Below are 24,100 nucleotides of genomic sequence, written 5' to 3'. Positions count from 1 at the left end.
CATCAAGCCTCCCTCACCAGATCTAAGCGCACGGCCCAGTTTCCAGGTGATTCACCTGGTCAGCGTCGGACGCCGCGATCCCCCTTCCGCCTCCACCTAGCCAGAATGCTTGACGCGGCTCGACCTCTTCCCGCCGCCCATGCCCTTCCAGGGGAAGAGAGGCGGCCTTATATGCCCTCGCTGCTCACAACTGAGGATGGGACGGGAGTGCCAGTGACTCCAACATAGAATCTTAGCAAGAGTTGCCGGCTACAGTTTTTCGCCCCTCACGCTTTATTTTTGGTGTCACTTTTCTTTCAATGCTGCTGGGTCGGATTTGAGAAGTGAAACCAACTCCCCCCCCTCCGCCCGTGGTTTGCTTAGCGGAGGGCTGCGCTGTGCGCCATTCTTCTCTTGGGTTTTACGAGCTCTGCGAAGCCAGCTCCGAGCCAACGCTTCGACCAATTCCGCCCCAGCCTCTCGCGCCCAGGCCCCGCAGACCTGAAGGTGCCTCGCAGCCCGCGACAGCCCTCCCCCCCCCCTCCCTCCCGTCTCCCTTGTGAGCGAGAGCCGCTCGGGGCTTTCCCACGCTTCCAAGACACCGAAGCCTGTTCGGCGCCGGAGCCAATGAGAAGGAGGACTCGCGCGCTTGGGGCAGGAGGCCTGTCACTCACGCCCCTTCTTCTCCAATCCAGCGACTCACTCTAGGAGAAAGGGCGTGACTGTAGAGGTCTAGGGGTGGGGCGTGAGGCTTGAGGCTGAGCCGCAGCGTGGGAAAGCGGTGCAGAGATTCATTTGGTTTGTTGGCGCCGGTTTGGGAGGGTTCGGCGAACTTAATCCGGTGGTGTCTCTCCCCCACTCCCTCCGGCATTATTTATCTCCTGTTTGGGAAGCTGGACTGTCTCCTCGAGCAACCATGAAGCGGCCTTGCGAGGAAACTACCTCAGAGAGCGATATGGACGAGACTATAGACGTAGGGAGTGAAAATAATTACTCTGGGTAAGGAGAGATTTGTTTATTCAGTTTCTTGCCTGGAATGTGTCTGGTCTGCTCCACACGAGGGGCGTGTGTGTTTGTGAATGGATGGAAGGACTCTTTTGAAAAATCATGCTGGAAGGGAAGGGCATCAAATTTTATCCCCTTGGGACCTCGGTGGTGGTCTGGCTCTGTGGCATCTTGAGCTTCTATGTGGTATCCGGGTAAATAAATACATACCCTGAAGGAGGACAAGAATGGAGGATCTGCTTAGTTTTGGCCAAGTTTCCTCTGGTGCTTTAATGCATGGTTTGCTTAACCTTGGCCTAACTACTGTGTTACTTTATTCATCTTGGTCCACTTTTATCGAGCCGGTCATACTCTCGGGGTAATTTACCTGATAGGTTGTTGTGAGGACAAAATGAAGGAGAGAAGAACCAAGCAAACTGTTTTGGTCCTCAGTGGGGAGAAAGGTTGGGCATAAATGAAACTTAAAAAAAATCTCAATTACCTTGGAGGTATGAGTGGAATGTTTCTCTGAGCAGAATACTGTTTTTGGAGTTTTTACAGGAATACTTTGTATAAAAACACATTGTTATCATTTGTATGACCTGTATGGCACCTAGCGACACACTGTTGACGTTGTACATGTTAAGTAGCGATATTGAAAGGATGCAAAGAAGAGACTATGCTTCCTTGTTCTAAGGAGAGAACACTTACAATAGGAAGCATCTCTTGCAATAAGTGCTATTGGACAATACTGTCTGGTGCTCTTGAATGGAATGTGTGTTGCTAGAATCTTTCTGTGTATGCTCAGTGGGTACTGATTTGACATAACCTGGGTTTGGATGGTGGGAAAAATGGGGTGGAATGGTACAAGGAAGAGGAAGAAATGGATTGTACTGCCTCACCTGATTTTATTTTGCTTTAGAAGAATAGGTGAGAAATTGTTTGGGCAAGGCATACTTCAGGACATCTGCTACAAAGCACTGTTGAACTGCTTGTCCAACAGCCCTTAAAGTCTCTGTAATGTGCCTAATAGAAGAAAAGTTGTTATCAAACCAAGGCAGTTCACAAAAGCGCCATTCACTGATTTTTAGACTATTGTGCTACAGTCCTAAACAAACTTAGTGAGGACTGAGGCCCACTGAACTGCTTGAGGATAATACTGTTGATCTCCTAGATAAATGTATTACCAAAATTTCGATATGGGGCATATTTTTCTGTTTTTGCGTGAGATACCTAAACAACTAAATAAAAGGTAGCACTCATTGTATTTAATGTTTTGTTTCAATTCTATACTACAGTAACACACCAGAATCAAAATAGGAGAGGAAAACAATAGATCAGTCAAAATTAGACAAATCCCATTGGGAGAATTAAGGACATGGTTAAAACTGTCCCACTGGAATGAATGACACTAGGAATCTTGCCAATACAATGCCGCAGTGTTTCTCTCAAGGAGAGAAACTTTAAAAAGTAAAAACTGATAAACAAAGTTCATTTTTAGTCTAATAGTTCCTTTCACTTGGAACTTTTTTCAAGATTTATTGAGATAAAGTATGGTTTGAGAGTATTAAAATGCATTGCTCATATGATGGATTTAAGCCAATCACTGTTTTCTAATCCATTTTAAATTAACTTGTATTAATAATGTGCTTCAGGCCATCTAATGTGCTTCAGGCCATTTATTGATAGCCTGTTTGGCATTTGCTGAACATTAGCACAATTCAGTCTTGATCTCATCCAAACTGGATAGTGCAGATTAACTGGATAATTATTCTTAACTCAATCTTCTTTACAAAATAAAAGGTGTGCTCTAAATTTTAAACCTGGTTGAAATGACATGCTATAATTTACTTTTAGCCACATATTCTGATTAAAATCATTTGGTCTGCTGTAGAGTTAAGTGGATTATAAAATCCTTGGCCTAAGAGAAAAGTGAAATCCAATTGATGTTACTGTTTAAAGCCAAAAATTAGCTGGATTGAATATTCTAGCAATCTTTTATTTATTCATTTAAAATCGTTCTGTGACCAGTATTTGAGAAGCTAGTTCACACAATTTCCTGTTTGTTGGTACCTAGGTATATTTGAAATAGATACAAGTCTGTTAAAACAGATACTATAGACTCCTTAAATTGTGCCAACCATGAATTTGATCTCTCACATTTCATTTAGTGAAATATTCAAGTATTTGGTTTCAGCTGGAACATGCCAATAAATTTAAACACTTAATCTGGAGTAGACTACAACAGTGTGACTTACAAGTAAGGAATATTGTTAGGCTACAACACGTTCTTGGGAGTAAGCACTATTGAATGGATTTGGACAGGCTTCTGAGTTAGCCTGGATAGGATTGTTCTCCCAGGTTCCAGGCAGTGTAGTCCTTCAACCTATTGAATGGCAGATGTCAAGCTGAGGTTGTAAATACCTTATTGAAAGAACTGGATACTGCACAGAAGATGTGAGTAGCAATGCAACTGTTTCATTGGATCGTGAACACTAAAGTAATAACTAAGGCTGTTAGGATAAAGGGCTTCATATCCTGATCATGACTATTTAGAAGACAGTCCAATTCATCTTAGGAACATATGTGTCCAACTGCTGGTTAACATTTTGTATGTCCCAGTAACATACCTACATATATGTGTCTTATATTGGTTGTGAATGAACATTGACTGCTTAATTAAATTGTTGCTTTTCTTAGCCAAACATGGGAGTGAGCTCTGATCATTGCTTGAAAACACAGTAATTTTGTGCCAAACATGTGCCTTAAGTGACAGGGGGCACATGTATTTGTTACTTGAGCATAAGCACCTGAGTACAACAGAGTATTGAAATAAGCAGCCCTGAATGTGCTGAGCATCATACTTTTGGCAGTACTATTTCTTTATGCATATGAAATTTCATCAGTTCAACTCATGGGCTTTTGCTGTCCGACTGACTATTTTGTGTATTGTTGTGTATTGTTGTCAAGCTCAACTCAGCCTATGGAGTGTTTTTGAGAATATATCTTTTTCAGCAAGTTGCTTTGCTAGAAATTCTAATGAAAAAGGTAAGAGGGAGGTGAAAGTTTTGCTCTGACTTCTTAAAGTTCTTAAGAGTACACTGTGTGTGTTTATGGGGAGCGAAGTGACAGAGATATATGTAATACACCATGTAATGAGATTCAGCACCTGACATATCTTTTCAACTGCTCCTCAGGCACAGTACCAGTTCTGTGATCCGATCAAATTCTCCTACCACAACATCACAGATCATGGCCAGGAAAAAAAGAAGAGGGGTAGGTTTTTTCCCAACAATGGCTACGAGGGCTACTGTCACATTTATTGTCATTTTTTTAAATGTACATTTGCAGCTTTTATATCTATATTTCATTTTATTTTGGGGGCAGATTATAGAGAAAAGGCGCCGAGACCGTATAAATAACAGTTTATCCGAATTGAGGCGGCTTGTGCCAACGGCGTTTGAAAAGCAAGTAAGCATACATAAATATATCTCTGTTCTGACTCTCATCTTTTCTAGCCATGTTGGGTGTTTCATAAAGCTCATTAAAATGAGACTTGATGTGCCCTGATCTGGCACAAAACAGAAACTTCAGTAAAATGCTTTGTTGTGGTGAACCTATTAAAAAGGCGAAATCTTCCACAAAGCTGGAAAACGTTTCCATTCTCTGCCTTGCTGTTCCCTTCAGGGCAACAGTGTTCGTGTTGCTGCCTCTGTTCTTTCAATGAATTCCAGTAGTGGCTTGTTCTCTTTTTACATGCTTATTGTTTAAAAATGTCACATTCCTTCTAGACAAACTTTTTTAACAGCAATATGAATTTTTCTTCTTTATTTTCAGTTTTGTTACTCTTTCATTATTTCAGTCTGCCTAATATGCAGATGATCTAATGAGTTTAGTCTGTATAATATTTAGAACAGGGGTAGTCAAACTGCGGCCCTCCAGATGATCATGGACTACAATTCCCATGAGCCGTCACAAACAGCTGGCAGTGGCTCATGGGAATTGTAGTCCATGGACATCTAGAGGGCCACAGTTTGACTACCCCTGATTTAGACAATACCTGCATAGGAATGTTACAATTCTTGTGCTTTTTCTCAAAGTGTTATTACCTTTTTGAGTTCTTTCAAAGTGTGCTATCTTTGTGTGCTTCCCCCACTGAAGTAGAAGTATGCTATTTTTGTGTTTATGGGGAAAAGTGATGGGGCAATTGCATGAGTAAGATGCAAAAGAAACTTGTATCCCACTGAGGGATAATCCAAGCAACAGTTCAGTGAATAGCATTCCAGCATCATAGTTTCAATCCAGATTATAATCATGACTACTTGCAAAGTAGGGTTGTCCCTGTTTCTACCACAGCCCCTTGCATTGTACTCCCTCCAGTGCTTTTCTTCTGGGACAGTATGGCACGAGGCACAGGAGGAAATTGGGACTTGTCCCTGTTAGCCCACTTTCCAACTCTCACTAGAATTTCTTTCTATTCTGGAGAATGTGCATGTACTTTCAAAGAATCTCCTTGAAAACACAGAGTGGGCAGAATGCATTATGATGAAATGCATGGTTTATGGAATCCTATACTTAAACACTAGTTATTGATCCCGATGAAAGTACACATGGTTTTCATTAGTGTTACTGTTGAATATGAGATGAAAAAGCTTTAGCACCAAGGTTCTCACTGACTTCACAGGATCATACAAATGTAGAAGTCAAAATGGATGCCTCTGGCACTCAGATGTCAACCAATCCCATTTTTTAAAAAATCAAAATTTATTATCCAGGTTACAAAGTGCCAAAAAGCTGGCGTAAGGGGAGCTGTGAGCATGCATTACCCAGTGCCCCTGTGGAATCAAGCTAGGAGGTGTATCCAAGAGTCTCAGTGAGCTGCGCCTTGTGCAGAGAGATAGGTTAGATCCTGCTCCTGTTGCAGATCTGTGAGACCTGGAAGAAGAATTGTCCATACTAACTGATCAGTTAGATTCTAAGTATGCAAGAAAAAGAATCCATGTATTAATTTCCTTATATTGGTTAGGTTTTTGCTTTACTAGATGTCCCATGTCCAGTTGGAATCATATCTAGTGCTTGATGGAAAGATTTTTTTAGAAGTATGATTTCTTGGGAAGGGAAAAAATGTCCTTTGTACAATAAGTCTGAAGTTTAGTTTAAACTTGAGACTTCAGTTGTTAAAAATATATATCATGGAGTTTGCCTCACAGCTGCTTTTCAGGAAGCAATTTGGAGATACTGGCTGGTGTAGATTTTTTTCTTACACAGAAGAAAGCAGGATTGTCAATATTTATATTTATTATTTATATTTATTGACCACTACTCCTGGGCTGAGTCGGCTTGTGACGGTTCACAATAAAACCCCAATAAAACATTGATAAGAATTCCCAGGCAGTATAACCCATCTGATTCCCCCCACCCCAGTTCAGAACCCTGCACTCAACAGCCAGTCCTCAAGAAGTAGTCAAAATGCATCAGTATAATTATTTAAGAAACTTTATAAATTAAAACCCTATGATACCTGTTTTCCACTAGAGAAGTAGTTCATGGAATAGCGTTAAACATTAGATCAATTCCATTAAGAGAATACATTCTTTCAAAAAGTCCCACAAGCTCTTATTTATCTAGAGATGGCAGAGTTCTAAGTTCTTCCAAGTTTTCTACCAGGGTAGAGAACGTCTGCACAAATTACAGTTGCATGGAGTATATTACAGAACAAGCCTGTCATGCAGAGAAGACATTGAAGTAGGCATGAGGCAGAGGTAAAGAGCTGACAAAGAGCAGGCAAAACACCACTTGTGCTACCCAGGCTACTTAAAGCAATTTGCTAAATAGTGCCATTTAGCAGGCTTTGACAGCATGGAAAGAATGGAGGCTCGTCAAAGAAACTGGGACAAGAGACAACAGTTGTTTGTGGTTTTCAAGAAGTAAACAATGCATTGGGACAAACACTGTGAAGCAAGGTCTCCAGACCCCTTTCCTTTGAAAATTCCCAGTACTGAGCTTTTATTCAGCCATCACTGGAACAGTTTGTATTGGGATTATCAAAAAGTTCACCACAGAGAAAAATACACATTGTAATTTAATGTGAGTATGTGTGTTTTAAAAGGACATTTTATTATACAAGTCAAGAACTACCTTGGCACTGTTGATATTAAATGTAAGACAGAACAATGGGAGGATGTAAGAACAACTTTCATATAACTTGCCAGGCCACATGTCTTATTATTGTTTTTTATTAGCCTTCTTTATCAGATGTATCGATTAATAAAACTATGTTCCACCTTTCACTTGTGGCTTGAGGCAGCTTCCAACACAAATATTAAAAATATATAAAAAGATGGTTAATAGTGATGATAATAATAAAAACATTTTATTTATAGCCTGCACTTCCCCAGGGGCTCAGTATGGGTAGCAGTATTTATAAAACAGTAAAATGGTTCAATAAAACTTAACATTAAAATCCATAATAGATCCCTTGATTCCATAACTGCCTCCTTCTCATGTAGAGAAGGTTGATATAGGTCTAGATTTCAGATTCTGATTTAAATTTGGATGCTGTTTTGACTAGGGAGGCCAGGATTTATCTTTAAGTGCATGCATCTTAAACTACACTTAATAACTCCTACAAATGAGATGGCCTCAGAGCGTCTCCAGAAAAGCTTTTAAAATTGTGCCCCTTCACCTTTTGGGGAAGCCTGTAGCCACTATAGAAAAGGGATGGGCTTTTCTAGATACTGAGAAGTCAGCCTTAAGTGGAGGTACAGATCTTCAGGTATGTAGGCTTCATGAAAGGCTTTAAAGGTTATAATCAGCAATCCACACTGAACTTGGAAACAGACTGGTAGACAGTGTAGCCCTTTTAAAATAGGTGAGATGCATTTCTATCTGTTAGCCCCTGACAGTAGTTAGGGCCTATGTTTTGAAATAGCTTGTCACTATAAAATGCCCCAGATATTAGTATTTTGACCTGATGCAACCCCAGCCATGCAGAAGACAGGCACAGAGGTTATATCACAAAGATGCAGTTGCCTACAAAAAGAAACACGCAGGGCTGGATCCATGTTTCTGTTTACTCAAGAGGGACTCCGCATTTTCTGCAGATTTCCCCCTTGAGCTGCAGTCTTCCGTATCCTCCAAGCTTCAGGAGAGACTTTTCAGGGAACACAAGGGAATGCAGCAGGAAGATGGAAGTGGGAAAGGTCTGTATCAGGAGCAGAGCTCCATATGTGATTCTTAGGATCAGTGTTTTAAGTAGAGATACCAAAACCTTTTCTTTTGAGAAGCTGGCTGAATGTGCATAATAGTAATGTAAGTGTTGTAGAAAATATCAAATTGCAGTTTCCCTCTTATTGGTCATACTGTGAAACACCAAAATGATTTAACAGGCATGAAAATAGCAGCTATTTTCATCCATAAGTAGTAACATTTCAATAGCTAACCCAATTTTGAAACTATATTTCCTCCCTGTATTTTTCCCCGTTGCTTGGGCAATGCTTCTCACAATAGAACGTCATTAATTAGGCATTTGGGGGGGGGGGGTGACCAGATTCCTTGTGTTGTATTTTTTCCCTAACAGGAGCTTAGATATATCTCTGGCAGGCCCTGCTTCTGCTGTTTGAGAATAATTGCTTTAATGTCCTGCTTATTACAGAGAATCTTCATATTTTGGATGTCCCCTGTTGGTTGCATAACTATGTTACAAAGTCCTTGTTTTCCCATAAGTTGATAAGTTTCTTGTTTGGGGCTTCCTGTGGTAGCTGTTACAGGTCAGGGAAATGATGAAAGGGACAAGGCTTAAGTTTATTCTCATACAAGAGTATAAGAAGGACGGTCTAATAATTAAACCAAACAGAGAGAAACAGACCTATCCAATGGCAATACAATAAATATATTCATAAAACAAAGAAAAGTGTCCTTTTTTGTAGTTTTCCTTATCTGTTTATTCTGTAGGACTTCTGTCAAAACGGAATCCAGGTAATATCGATTTTCAGTGAGATTCTTTCATCAGTGACCTCTGAGTCTTCAATATCTTTATTAATTTTATAGGTATTGAAAATTTAAACCTTATATAATAATAATAATAATAATAATAATAATTAATAATTAATAATTAATAATTAATAATTAATAATAATAATACTGGCCACAGGCTCACATAGGTATGGGGATATCGGTCTGTAGTGACCAGTTCCTGTGGTAGCTGTTATAGGTCAGGGAAATGATGAAGGGGACAAGGCTTAAGTTTATTCTCAGTCTGCGTGGCATGGTCCTGATCCAAACCAGGTCCACGTACACCTGCAAATTATTTTTGTACAGACACATGGCTCAGGCCCAACATATGCCATGTAGTCCATGGCAAAAAAGGGAACACAGATTCCCTTGCTGTGGGTAACTAAGGGCCTTAGTTGTATCAGGCCTGGGGCCACCTTGAACCAACCCTGATGCCATCAGGGAGTCGGAATTTGACCCAATCCAAAACAAGTGGGCCAAATTCCTCATACAAGATAGTCTGCATCTGGATGGGATTGAATAGCCACTAAATTGATCAACTTAAGTAGATTTTGTTTCAAGTCCTTGCTAATGTATGGCCTGTTATGGTTGGCCTTTGGGTATGTCTCAGCAGAGAGCTACTGTGCAGTTCGTATCCTGTTCATTTCATTGCACTTGTGAGAAATTTCCATTGCAAGGTTTTGTGTTCCTTTCAGAATTGGTGTGGATCTTTGTACCTCATTGTAAAATTGCTTTTTTGGAGAGAGAGTTGCAGGTATTTTCTTATGCATAGCACATATGCATGCACCCTGTACCTTTTCTCCTTGTCTGTACTGTTATGTACCACATCTAAGAGTGTGCACAGTTGTCGTGCTAGATGCTGTGATCTAGTGCTTGTGCTCAAAAATCAAGTCTGGGATGCAGATGCTCTGTGGAAGATTGAAGCTGAGAATGGTCTAATGGTTGGGAAAATTGAAAACATAAGATGGAGCTCAGAAGAGAGTATACCAAATCAAAGCATGCAATACTTTTAAGTCTTTATTGGTTGTGCCTCTTATCTTAAAGGGATCTGCCAAATTAGAAAAAGCAGAAATCCTGCAAATGACAGTTGATCATTTGAAGATGCTTCAGGCAACAGGCGGGAAAGGTAAGAAACCGATTTTTGCACTGTTTCTAATATTAGCTGGGGAAACCTTAGCAAATGCTCCTTTTGACAAGCTGGGATAGGCAGTTCTAGATTAAAGGACTGGAAATCAGTGCTGAAGGCAGAGCTGAACTCGTGGGAAAGAACTACTGGGACAAAAGAAGCACTTGACCCTGGGCTTGTGTTTGCTTTCATAACACTGTGGGAGAGTAAAGGCTTCATTCACAGGCAGCCCAGTCAGAGATTTGTTTGGGGTTTCCAAAGAGCACTGAGATCAGCACAAGGGAGAAAAACAAATACCCCAAACATAAACAAGGAGGATTTCGGCAACAATTGTGCAGCAAGAAACAAAACCAAAGTTAAATTCATTATGCAGCTGCTATACCAGAGGAAGTGGTTTCAGAGGAAGATGTTTATGTATTGCATTTTGTTTTTTATGCAAAATTAGGCTGTGCCATTCATTCTCCCAGGCAAAATCTATGCTTGGGTTTTCTGGGTGTTGTACAGTTAAGGGGACACCCAGTACTAATAAGAAAAACGATTCTGTGTGCCACAGAGAATTCAAATAAATATAGTTTTATGTTTCACTGTGAGTTTCCTGGATGGCTTTATACATATAATTCTCTTGGCATCTTTGCCTCGATCCAATTCTATATTGCTGGTAAAAATTATCATCTTTGCACTCTTTACTCGAGCATTCCTTTAAGGTGGTAGGGAAGATTGCATGTGTATAAGAGGACTTATCCCTTCCCTTCCTGCTAGATGGCAAGCATGCCACCACTCAAACTCTGCCCTTTCTTTCACGATTCATGGCATGAGGCACTGATTGAAGCTCTGGGTTTCATGTCCCCTCCTTCCCTGCCTGCCAGCTGACTTTAACACAATCAGGAGTTTCTGAGTATAAGTGTGGACAAGCAGCAGGCACCCTTGATGAAATCTTTGAACATAGTCTGAATTCTTAAGGAGGAATGTTTACCAAAATACAATTTTGATTTGCTAGCACAGGAGAACTATATCAAAACACTAAAGGGTATAATAGAACTAAGACAAGAAACAAAAGTATGAGGCCAAGGTACACAATTCACTGGTATTACCCTGGCATCCCTTTCTGTGGAATAGACAGAAGTCTGATGGAGCTCTGAAACAAGAGGCTTGTCATGGCAGACGTCACTTCATTTCTGACTGTTTCTTGGCTTTCACCCTCTCTCACAGTCTGTTACACCTTTTAACCCTTTCTCTTCCAGCTGGGAGGATTTCACTTTGACCTAACCTGAATTTGGGCTTGAGTCCCTATGCAATGCTAGGGTTCAATTATTATGCCCTGAAGGCCCAGGTCGACATCCTACTCCCTCCCCGTATGGGTGGAAAGCGTTTTTATGCTTGCCCAAGGAGTCTTATGGATCCAATAGGATTCTGGAATACTGTGTAGGATCCAATCCTCCCCCCCCCCCCCGAGACTCAGTAGATGAGCTTTTGGAATATTAGCATGATTGTCACACCAAAGGTATCAATATGTGCTCCATGACTCCCTCCCAGCTTCATGATATACCCAGGAGCTATGCGAACGGAAATGAGAATTTGGTGAGTTTGGTGGAAACCCATGATGAAGCTGCAAGAACATCTTACAAGATGCTTATGAATACTTTTGAGATGGCAATAAAGACCACAAAATGGAATGTTTTGCAGCCTTTATTGCCTCTGCCAGCTCTCGTCCAGTGCAGTTACATAAAACAATTTTACTTTTGATATCCCTAGTGATAGAACCATCCCAAATTGCACAATTGGATATCAGCTGTGAGGCTTTTACAAACTTTTTTTGTGGAGAAAATCTTGTCACTCCACCATTACTTGCCCCCCCAAAGTTGATGCAGTAATGGAACTGGAGGCCCCTTGGCACTCTCAATGTCCCATTTTGGACCGCTTCAGTCTGCTGTCCCTGGCCAATGTGGACAGGACACTTGTCCTTCCTAACTAGTGAAACCTGGCAGTGAGGAGATTCGGGTTACCCTCCATGAGATTATCAACTTCTCCCTGATGTCAGGGGCTTTCCCAGGAGGCTATGGTTAAGCCACTACTGAAGAAAGCATTGCTGGATCCATCTGACTCAATGAACTTTTGCCCAGTTTCACGCTTGGTATTACTGGGTAAGGTGATTGGGCATGCAGTCACAGAATAGCTAGAGTTTCCTGGGACAGACACTGGCTCTTGACCCATTCCAGTCCAGCTTCCAACCTGGCCATGGGGTAGAGAGGCTCTGATTTCCTTCAAAGATAATCTCCACAAGCAGTTGGATCTAGGTGGGACAGCACTGCTGTTACTGTTGGATCTGATATTAGCATTCTACACAGTTGACCATGGGCTATTAGACTATCACCTAGCTGACGTGTGGGTTCAAATTGTAGTCCTTAAATGGTTCCAATCTTTCCTCCAAGGTCAGGGACAAAAGGTGACGGGGGAAAGAACCTCCCAGCGGCATGCTTTAGTATGTCGGGTTCTGCAGGGAGCTATTCTTTTCCAAATGCTATTCAACATCTATAATGCGTCTCCTTTCCCAACTGATCCAGAGTTTCAGGCTGGGGTGTCATCAGGATGCTGATTCAACTATATCTGCTGACAGCTGGCCATCCGTCAACACTCCCAGATTCTTTGGTGGTCATGGTGGGCTGGTAGAAGTGGAGTTGACTGAAGTTAAATCCAGCTAAGACAGAAGTCCTCTGGTTGCATCAGTGTGCCCCAGCTGGGTTGCTACAACTCCCAACTAACAACTTCAGCAGCCATCAGGAATCTGGGACCATTTCCACCTCACTTTTGGCTTTTTAAAGTGCTGAATTTTGTGTTCCTCACTGCATACCCAATTTGCCCACTCACCCCATGGTTAAGGATTCCCCAGATAAAGCATTTTCATTTTTAAAAGTGAATTTCAATTTAGGGCTGCCCAATGGAGAAATCCTTGCATTTGGGTTTTTTACACCAGCCAACATTTTGATTTTTGTGCACGCCCCCTTCCTCGTCACCGTCCTCCCTCTCTAAACGACTTTTTAAAAGAGTGATCATATTACAATGCTGTCTCTAGCCATAGAAACAGCAGTAATCAGTCTTGCTTGCTATGCTACAGCAGTGTTGAAATGTGATAACCTAAGTTTGTGTGTGTGTTTTAAAAAAATCACATCCAGTATACTGGGGAGGAGGAGGAAAGGCAAATTAGTATGTTTGAGGGAGGGCACAGAATGATGGAATTAAGGGGTGTAGCAAAAAACAAATGTACAAGCAGGCACCATTTTTTAAAAAAGCAAATATTTGGAAAAAGGGAAGGGAGCAAAGCATGATGGGAAGCTGCCTCCTTCCAAATCAGATGCAGAAAATATATAGTGAGTTCCTAAATTTCCAAACAAGGCTAAAACAAGGTATGTCTCAAATACAGGAATGTTCTCCCTGTGACCCTGGATGTTTCTATCGAGGCCTAGGTCATAAATGTTGCCATCTTTGCCAAGTGCGGCAACTATCTATCGACATCTGACCTAGCCATTATGATCCATGTAACAGTCACCTCCAGACTAAATTACTGCAACTCACTCTATGCAGGACTACCCTTGAAGCTACTCAGGATGTTCCAACTGATCCAGAACGTGGCCTGCATTCAACCCGTGCTCCCCCAGCTGCACCCCACCTTAAACGGTCTGTGACTTTTGTACCTGTGGGACTGCCTCTCTCATTATGTCCTACATAGAGCACATGCTCAGGGTCTCCAGCCCTAAGGGGATCAATCTGGCCATAACCAGAGCCAGGGTTTTTTCAACCCTCCACTGGCCTGGTGGCATACTCTGCCAAAAAAGATCAGAGCCCTGCTCAGGAAGCATGCCTCCTCACCTTGGAAGGGATGTAACTGACCATCGCATCCCAGGTCAGGAACTTGGGAGTGACCTTTGATGCCTCCCTAACTAGGGAGGCTCAGGTCAAGAAGTTAGCTGGTCAGGCATTTTTCCATCTTTGCCAAGCCCGGCTACTAGTGCCCTACCTGTCCCCTGAACACCTGGCCACAGTGATCCATGTGATTGTCACCTCCAGAATAGATTTCTGTAACTTGCTCTATGCAGGCCTGCCCTTGGGCTTGACCCGGAAATTGCAGCTGGTCCAAAATGCAGCTGCAAGGGATACCTTGGAGGGCCCATATCCAGCATGTGCTGAGGCAGTTGCATTGGTTACCAGTTGCGGCCCGGATCCTGTTCAAGGTTTTGGTATTGACCTTCAAGTCCCTATGTGGTCTGGGACCCGCATATCTGAGGGACTGCCTGTTGCCCTATGCCTCCTGCAGGGCATTGCGCTCTGTAGGCACAAATTTGCTGGTCATTCACGGCCCTCGGGAAGCACATCTGGCCTCAACAAGGGCTAGGGCCTTCTTGGTCCTGGCCCCTACCTGGTGGAATGAGCTTCCAGCATTTCACAAGACCTGCAAGACGGAGCTCTTCCGCCAGGTCTATGGTTGAGGCCAGCGTGCCGAGGAACATCTGTATGCCCCCCCAGGACTAATAGATACTGCCATTATGTGATTGGTGGCCATGGGGTATCATCTGCTCCTTTTTTCTCTCACTTGGTAGAAATGGGATGTATGTATATTTTGCCGCATGTTCTTGGTTTTATTGAACTCTTAGGTCTGTGGTTTTAAGGGATCTTATGGGGCTTTTATACAGATGTTTTGTGACCCGCCACAAGCCGTTGGGAGTGGCGGGCAGAAAAATAAATAAGTTAATTAAATTGTTCCACGGGGGTTGTAAGACAGAACTGTTCCACCAGGCCTGAGGTTGAGGCCAGAAGTAACATCTAAACTGCTGGCCTTTCTGTCTGACCCTGCCGGGCTGAAAACCTGTAGTTCTGAATGATTCCCCCTCCCCCGCCATGCCCATAAGTGGAAGCACCATGACTAATTTTAATATTTAATGTTTTAAGATTCTAAAATAATATAAAAACTTGGTATTTGTTATTAATCATATATAGGGGTTCCATGCATTTATGCAATGCTGTAATCTGCCCTGAGTTTCTGAAGGCCGGGCAGAATATAAATCCATAAATAAATAAATGTGTTCTGCCTTGCACCCTTCTCCCTTCCTATCAAAGAGTGCATTCCTGACCATTTTACAGCGCCACTCAGGATATCTAAATAGCTGTCTGCCTCGCCAATCTCCATCCTGTCTATTTGGCTCTGAAAAGAAGTCATCTCCTCTGAGCCTGAAACCTGAGGAGTGTATTGCTTCATTCCCAGGAAAGAATGTTTTCTCTAAGATCAGGGCCTCTCCGAGTGTTAATCAAGATATCTCAATTCCTATACCACAATAGTGCCTGCTTGACTTACAGAACTGTGAAAACTTGAGATAATGTAAATGAGTGGTCTAATACACTGCACTAATGTTAAGATTTATCATCGGGCAGGATTTCTGGTGCCAGGGAGATTGTGCTCCCTTTTCTTAAGACACTAGTCTTTTTTGTACAATGTGTTTAAGATTTGTTGTGGGGACACAACCAGCATTGAGTTTTCAAAGGAAACGTGGATGAATGTGGTAGTGCATCTCCCCAATTTCCTCTTCTTTCTTTCTGTCCCTTTCTCTCTGCCACCTTGCAAAGCTATTCCAAACTCAAAGCACTGCATACAGACTAGCAGTTGAATATTTAATGTATATAACGATTTGCATACTTGTACTAAGCAAAGGCCAGCCACAGGTGAAACTATCAGCACTGTTTTCCTGAACACAACCACTGTTTTCTCTGAGGAGAGTGACATGGAACTGGAGCAAGCAGCAACTCTGTGGCTGTTTCAGCTGGGAAAAATGACATGCACGTGTGTATGCAGGGGACAGACCTAAGCTTCTTCTCCCTTTACAGAATCATAGAGTTGAAGGGTCATCTAGTCCTACCCCCTGCAGAATGCAGGAACTCACAACTACCTGTCCACCCACAGTGACCCCAATTTCATGCCCAAGTGATCCCCCCCCCACCAAAAATCACCAGAAGCCAGCATGGCATGGAGGAAATTGACCTACCATCCCACAGTGATGGTCAGCAATTCCCTGGGTATGCAAAAAAGGGCCACAAGAGACAAACACTAGCACATCCCCTCCTGCCCACCCACTCATAACCTGCCTAAAATCATAAAATCAGCCTTTCTGTCAGTTGACTATCTAGCCTCTGCTTAGAAACTTCCAAAGAAGGAGAATCTGCTACCTCCTGAGGAAGCCTGTTCCACTGAAGAACCACTCTGTCAGGAACTTCTTCTGGATGTTTAGCCAAAAATATTTTGAATTAATTCACTACATTGTTTCTGGTCTGATCCTCTGGGGCAACAGAATACAACTCTACTCCATCTTCTATATGACAGCCCTTCAAGTAATTGAGGATGGTTATCATATCACCTCATAGTTGTCTTCTCTCCAGGCTAAACAGACCAAGCTCCCTCAGCCTTTCCTCATATGACCTGGACATCAAACCCCTCTGGACATGCTCCAGTTTGTCTACATCTTTTTTCAGTTGTGGTGCTCAAAACTGAACATAGTACTCCAAGTGTGGTCTTACCAGAGCAGAGTAAAGCACAAAGAGTAAACATCACCTTGCATGATCTATACTTCTTTTAATACAGTCCAAATTTCTGTTTGCCTTTTTAGCCACCAGGTCACACTCATGTTCAGTGTATGGTCTACTGAGACGCCCATATCCTTTTCACACATACTACTGCCAAGACAAGTCTCACCCATCCTATAGTGATGCATTTGATTATTCCTGCCTAAATGAAGAACTTTACATTTATTACTATTAAGTCATTTTAGCCTAGTTTTCTAGTCTATCAGGATCATCCTGTAGTCTGATTCTGCCCTTGGTTGTATTTGCTACCCCTCCCAGTTTAGTATCATCTGCAAATTTAATAAGTACCTCCTCTAATCCCTCATCCAAATCTGTAAGAGCTTCACTGTATAATATAAAAAGCGAAGGCCTAGGTGGGCAGAGGGTAGGCGGGGACAGCCCACCTTCCGATTGGTCCAAAGTTTGGACTGGCCCCACCCCTGGACTTTGGATGATTAGGGAGGGAACACAGCTTGCCCCGCCCCCAACCGGTCAGGGACAATCTGGCAATAGTTCCCCATTTCTTCACAGCTGAGAGAGAGGGAGCAGGTATCACCCTGGAAAAAAACTTCCCTTCCCCCTTTTTCCTGGCATGGTTCCTGTTGCGTTTGTAGTTCTGCCGAGATCCAAGGCAGGATTGTAAACCTGCAATGTAATTGACCAATGTGCGGCTATTTAGATATCCTGAGCGGAACTGTAAAAGGTTTAGGAATGCACTCCTAGATATTATTCGTGAAGGGAGTGTATGCCTGCAATGTAATTGACCAGTGCACAGCTGGATCCTGTCTGCTGGATCCAGTTAGTTTATAGTGAAACTGGCCAATAGCATGAACTGGCAGGAAGACCTCTTGTGTACTAAGTTGGGATTAGTTGTGCATTTTTTGGTTCATTTCTGCTTTCTCTGTGTGGCATGCTGGAGTCCTAATAAGGAGCTCAAATCACTTCCATGTCCGTGTCCACCCTGAACTCACAGCTCCCACAGCCAGGAGAAAGGAGGGGTTGGATTGTTCTAGAAGGGGACTCACCATCCCCAGGGGAGAGGTCTCCCATCTCCCTCTCTTCTCCCTGGGCATGCAGCCAGGAGAAAGGGCTGTGGGGTTTCCTGGGAAGGTGATTCCCACTGTCCTCTCTCCAGGCCATGATGGTTTGAGGCTGCTGTACCTCTGGTCGTCACTTCCTTGTCAATAGTAGACATTTAACCCAAAATTATTAGTAAAAATGCATCACCAGTAAATGTTAATCATTGTTTCTAGTTCTCAACCACAACCAGCCTTGTTTTCTTTCAGTACAAGTCAGGGTGACAGGCCAGGGCCCTTTCCAGAGTTGTTTCAGCCTTTGCGGGAAAACTTACTGGGGTCATGGTCAGCAACAACCTTTGCATTACTAAATACTTGCCTGACTTCATGACTTATCTAGTGCTTGTAACAGTAACAGCAGCCACCCCAAGAAAATCAGCGTGGTATAGTGGTTAGAGCTTTGGACTCTCATCTGGGTCCCAGGCTTGAATCTCCATTGTGTCCTGGAAGTTCACTGGGTAACCTTGGGCCAAACACACATTTTCAATGAAAGCTACCTTTCAGAAATGTTTTGAGCACGAAATGTGGGAGATGAGAATGCTATAAGTTGCTTTAGGTCCCTATTGTAGAATAAAGAATGATATAAATGAAATAGATTAATTAAGTAACTGAAAATGAGGGGCAGGTAAAAATTGGTGGGTGGATAGGAAGGAAATAAGAAGCATGCTACCAAGTGATTCATCACTACTGAACTTGCACTTGCAGTTTAGATTCTGTGATCTGTCAGTGGAAGGTGCTGACAGTCGATTGAGAGGGAAAGCAGAAAGCTTGGATGATTTGGGAACTTTGCATATATCCAACCTTTTCTACCTCTCCATACTGCACCCAGGTATAAAACTGTCCCCAGGAACAGTGCTACAGGGTGTGGACTTGGAGTGGGAGGTGGAATTTGGTGAAAATCATGTCTATTCTTTCTCTGAAGAAAAAGAGCCATTGGATGTTCTCTAGTGTTTCTAGCATCAAGATTTTCAACAAACATTGTGGTCTTTTAAATGTTAAGGCAGTTTGCTGAAATATGAATTATTTCTTTGTCATATGCAACTCATTATTTAGTCATGCTCATTAAGACCTATTTAGATCTTGGTATTGTCCATGACAATGATATAGGTAAATGAGGTAGGGAGGGCAATGCTGTCTTCTCCAGAAAAGCTTGGCATTTTTAAAATTATAGATAGGGATATTGTCAAATCCAACAGTACTATTCACTAGGGATGAGCACGATTTGACTGATGAACTAAAGTTTATCACAAATTTTGGCTGGTAGCAATGCTTGCAAACTGAAGAACTGCCATGAATTTTCACAAATTTTGATGCAGTTCTTGGTGGTTTGTGCAGAGCAGAAAACTAGAGTTTAAACCAGCTGATTGGCAAGGAGCTCCCTGCCGCTCAGCTGTTGGTTTGCAGGAAGGAAAAAGCAGGGATTTAAACTTTAAATGGCTCAGTTCACGAATTAGGATATCAGTTTGATATTCAGCCATGAACTGAATCATAAAAATGTCGTTCGTGCCCATCCCTACTACACAATTCAGTGATTGGTACCTACATTGCCTCATATGGTAGCAGAAATTGTGACACAGTAGAATATCATGCACCTGGCATCACAAAATTGATCATGATCTTAGATCAGGGATTTCCACCCAGATTTCTGGGGAGACCTGGATTATATGAGTTCCCCAAGGATTACATGGAGTGTCCCAGAAGTTCAGATGGCCTCTGACATCACTGGGGCTCTCATCCCATTGTTCTGCAGGCCTAGTCTCTTTCTCCACAATGAAAACAGTTAATGGTTGTTTTATTTATTTATTGGATTGGGTTTCTTTCCCAGTAGGCTCTTTTCCCAGCTGGCTCATGGCCGCTCAGAATCATAAAACCAGCGAAGTTCAATAAAACAATTGAAATAAAAACATTAAAGCATTAAACGATAGCTGCATGGGTTGCTTATACTAATAAAATATATATCAACTCCATCATAAGTTTTCTGTAATGGGGTTGCAAGAAGGGGGCAGGACCAGTTGAGGCTGAGCGGGCTTCCTTTGGGCCAGGGACCATCAACCTGTTGGTGTTTAATGAGCAAACAGTTCCCTGGGGAGAATAGGCAGACAAACAGTCCCTCATATATGCTGGGTCCTTGAACCAAATCTGGAATTCAACTGGTAACCAGTGCAGCTGCTCAAAAATGGGGCAGATATGTGCTCTCCAAGCTGTTCTGGTGAGAACCCTGGCCGCTTTGGTCTGTACCAGTTGTAGTTTCTGGGTCAGGGACAAGGGCAGGCCAGCATAGAGCGAGTTACAGAAGTCTAATCTGGAGGTGACTGTTGCATGACTCACTGGGGCCAGGTGCTCTGGGGCCAAAGAGAGTGCTAGTGGCCTGGCCTGGTGGAGATGGGAAAAAAGCCAGCTGGGCTACTCTAGTGACCAAAGGCTCCATAGAGAGGGAGGAACAAGGATCATGCCCAAATTCCAGGTGGATTGTACAACCTTAAATTGAATGCCACCCAGGCAGGGCAAGCACACTTCCTGATTTGCTCCCTTCCTATCCAGTCATAGGACCTCCATCAACTGATTGACTGGCTGCCAGTTGATTGATTGGCTGCCTCCCCCATCTGACTTCCCTGCCCACATCTCTGAAGGAGTATGCCATCATTTCCAGGGTTCCTCAAAGACTGAAAAATATTTTAGGGGGCCCTCCATGGTCAAAATGTTGAAAAAGCCTTTCTTAGATTAACAAACACTATTTAATTAAATTCTGTTTAGCAGAAAATATGTGAAACATTCTACACTAGAGAAAATGTCCAGAGATTAAAGGACATCTTGCACTTTTTAAATCAAAGCAATATTCATTTGGGTAGTAAATGAAGTACTTTCCCCTAGTCACCACAATATAATGCCAAAAGCTATTGAAGGATCATGTTCCTTGCTATTGGTTGTGCTGTATACTACCTGATTCATCAGAGCACATTCTGATGCATGAACCCAACTCTCTATATGTACAGCTCTCTATTAATTTTTTAAAGCAAGTGACCTTCATGTACATAGGAATGTATGTATAGGTCAAGTTGAATGAGGTGGAAGATTAGCTCTTAGAGGCTTAATTTACCAAGAAAATACAATGTCTAAATGCTATCTTCTAGAGACCTGAGAGAAAAGGACAAAATCTTAGTAGCAACTATTAATATCCAATTGTTTTGTGCGCCTCTCCTCCATACATGGGTGCAGAAAGAGACAGGTATTATTGTGAGCGCTCTGTAAACAGATTTTGTCTTAATCAATAAACATTTTTAAAAATATCTCTGACATTGATGTTGTCTTTCCATTTTGACACATGCATGAAACAACAGCATGAGAAGAACTTTGTTTTACTGGACTTTGTTACGCATGTATGATATAGATTTTGTTTTTTAAGAAATGCAACTCTAAAATCAACTACAATATTAGACATCTGTTGTTTTCCAAGAGGTTAAAATCACATGGATAACCCAAGTATTTTCGCTTTCTCTTTGTTTCAGGTTATTTTGATGCACATGCTCTTGCCATGGATTTCATTAGTATTGGGTTTCGAGAATGTTTAACTGAAGTTGCAAGATACCTGAGCTCTGTGGAAGGTCTGGACACATCTGACCCTCTAAGAGTTAGGCTAGTCTCTCATCTCAGCTCCTGTGCTTCTCAGAGGGAAGCTGCTGCAATGACTTCATCTATGGCCCACCACCACCACCACCACCACCACCACCCTTTGCATCCTCACCACTGGGCAGCAGCTTTCCACCATCTCCCTACAGCTTTACTACAGCAGAATGGACTACATTCCTCTGACCTCTCTCCTTGCAGACTGTCAACAGCCTCAGAAGTGCCTCCTCATGGATCTGCTCTTCTCACAGCCACTTTTGCTCATGCCGATTCCACACTTAGAGTGCCCTCTGCTGGTAGCATTGCTCCCTGCATACCGCCACTTTCTACCTCTCTCCTCTCGCTCTCTGCCACCGTACATGCTGCAGCTGCAGCAGCTGCCCAAAGCTTCCCTCTGTCATTCACTGGGGCATTCCCAATGCTTCCACCTAGTGCAGCAGCAGCTGTGGCAGCTGCAACAGCAGTCAGTCCACCCTTGTCTGCCTCTGCAGCTTCCGGTTCTCAACAAGCAAGCAGTAACAGAAACAGTAAACCTTACCGACCCTGGGGGACTGAAGTCGGAGCTTTTTAACTCTCCCTTTCAGAAGCCTTCATGGGATGTTGTCAAGTTACAGCAGATTGTTAACAGGTAAAGGTGCCCTGTGGAGGGCCCAGAACCAGATGGGAAAACAGCAGAACCTTTTCCCCTTAAAGTGTCAAAATAGACACAAGAGATTTCTCCCTTGTTGCATTAGGCATCGTATGGTACAGTTGTGATTGTCGAAAGGATGACTACCTTGTATAGATTGTAGAATGAATCCTCTTGCCATCTGCTTGTATTTGTGGAGGGGAGGTATTGGTTATGCCTAAAACAATTTTCAAGAAAGATAGGTGCAGAAGTAAGTGCCTGACCTCTTCCAACTATGAAGAGAAGAACATGGCTGAGGAAATCACATGATGAGGTCCAGAGAGGGATACAACTCTGGAACAGTCTGTATGCCATAAAGCTACAGGTATAATCCCTTTGGTATAATGGGATTAAAGGAACCGTAACTCTCTACAGCATTGCCATCTAAAGCAAGAACTGAGGCTTTATACATCTACTTACCTGGCTCCCTGTTTATGGAGGTTTGTCAAGTGGTGACAGGTAACAAGCATATAACATTAATAAAAGCACTGTTCTTTCAAGTGCTTGGTTTTATAGAATGCACACTTTCAGGCAATTTTCTTTTAAACAATTGGCGTAGTGTTCTGTGTCTCAGAATCCTTGCTCCGTACCAAGAGATTGCACTTGGACATGTCAGTAGCCAGCATGTCTGTGTTCCCTTTGGAAACTAAAACTTAGCAGGATACCAACCCTTTCCTCTTCTTTTTGGGCACTTGTTGGGACTGGTCTCCTCCCTAGGTATGAACGACTAGAGTGTGGCTAAGAGGGCCCTTTGAGGTGACCCCACCCCCAGTGGCAGCGCTGTCATCTATCTTTGGATTCACAATCCAAATAAATCTGCTTGAGGATGTAAGTTCTTTTACCACTATCTGGACAAGCAGTGCCGCAAAAATTTTTTTTTTTGCTTTTTATTATAGCAACATGGAATAGCCTAAGTGTTTTAATTCATTGACTCCAGAGCTAGAGTGTTTATGTTGGGTGGGTGATAAATAAAAGCACAGCGTGTATTGTTATGCACTTCATTTCTCTGCTGTGTGGAGAAAGCAATAAACATTGAGAATGTTAAACATTATGCAAAGTATACTTTAAAAAATATTTGTTTTAAAAATACTATTGCTAAGTTGAGGGCGGGAGGGGAAAATTTGTGCATTATTTTGTTAACCATTTTTCTATGCAAAAAACTTTACATATCACTAATTAAATGAAGTCCTTTTTGACCGACCTATAGAAGTGGTGTATTGTTTTGATATGCCTGTGGGGAATAAAAAGTCTGAATGGGTTTAATCTTAGAAGGAGCCCACATGGCAGCTTCCTGCACAACTGCTGGCTGCTACTGTGAAAGCAGAGGTGTAGGAATGGATCTTCTCATTAAAGAATGTGTCCTTTGTTAAATCCAGTTTTCCAAAGGTCTGGAAGAATCAGTGACCGTACTGATATTTACTGATAGCTGTCGTTCATAAAACAGATAACAAGATTGGTAACTGCACTCCTTCAAGAAAGGAATTATCCTGATTCTGAAAATGATCACCAAGATTAAAACCAAAAAAAGCTTTCCTATAGCAAACGAGCCAGAAAGGGATGGGTCAACTCCATGATAAGAAACTCACTGGGAAGGGTTAGGGAACAGCTAGAAGTTCCTGAACGTACAGGTGACCTGTTTGAACCACTGGTGCATCCAGCAGAGGAATCCCTACTGATGGAGGGGCATGGGTTTTGGATCCAGACCTTGTGCATGTAAAGCAGAGCCCTGACCACTGAGCTATAAGCCCTCTTCCAACAGCTATCCACGTCTTCCATGGGAGTCTCAGACTTTTGAGAACAGGTTCTTTAAGATGTTTAGTTTACACATCTAGTAGTATGGTTGAGGCCAGGGCAGGTGGTCCCAACATTGGATCTGAGCTCCCGGGGTTCATCTGAGTGATCTGATTGCCTCACTCCCATATTAGCAACCTGATGTCCCTCGGCTAACGTGGGCCGGTTTGGGGGGGAGGGGGGTTAGTGCGGGTTAGCGCTCGCCTGTTGCCTAACATTGATAGTGTGGATTGGTTT

General features: G+C 42.6%; 1 protein-coding gene across 4 annotated transcripts; it reads left to right on the top strand.

Annotated features, from left to right (window-relative positions):
- The first annotated feature begins 698 nt into the window (after positions 1-698).
- Positions 699-23,273, top strand: HEY2 (hes related family bHLH transcription factor with YRPW motif 2). 4 transcript variants are annotated; one of them, XM_077300230.1, is made up of 7 exons: positions 699-978; positions 4,161-4,239; positions 4,351-4,434; positions 8,067-8,165; positions 10,021-10,102; positions 13,682-13,774; positions 21,288-23,273. In XM_077300230.1, exons 1-7 carry the CDS (start codon positions 896-898, stop codon positions 21,974-21,976), a joined length of 1,209 nt encoding a protein of 402 aa, XP_077156345.1. In that variant the 5' UTR covers positions 699-895; the 3' UTR covers positions 21,977-23,273. The 4 variants fall into 4 exon arrangements, with proteins under 4 accessions (XP_077156345.1, XP_077156360.1, XP_077156353.1 ...); XM_077300245.1 differs by lacking the exon at positions 8,067-8,165 and having other exon boundaries at positions 700-978; XM_077300238.1 differs by lacking the exon at positions 13,682-13,774 and having other exon boundaries at positions 701-978.
- Positions 23,274-24,100: the final 827 nt, after the last annotated feature.

This window comes from Paroedura picta, chromosome 1 (assembly GCF_049243985.1).
Source record: "Paroedura picta isolate Pp20150507F chromosome 1, Ppicta_v3.0, whole genome shotgun sequence".
Lineage (NCBI taxonomy): Eukaryota > Metazoa > Chordata > Lepidosauria > Squamata > Gekkonidae > Paroedura > Paroedura picta.
This window is presented reverse-complemented; position numbering and strand designations above follow the sequence as displayed.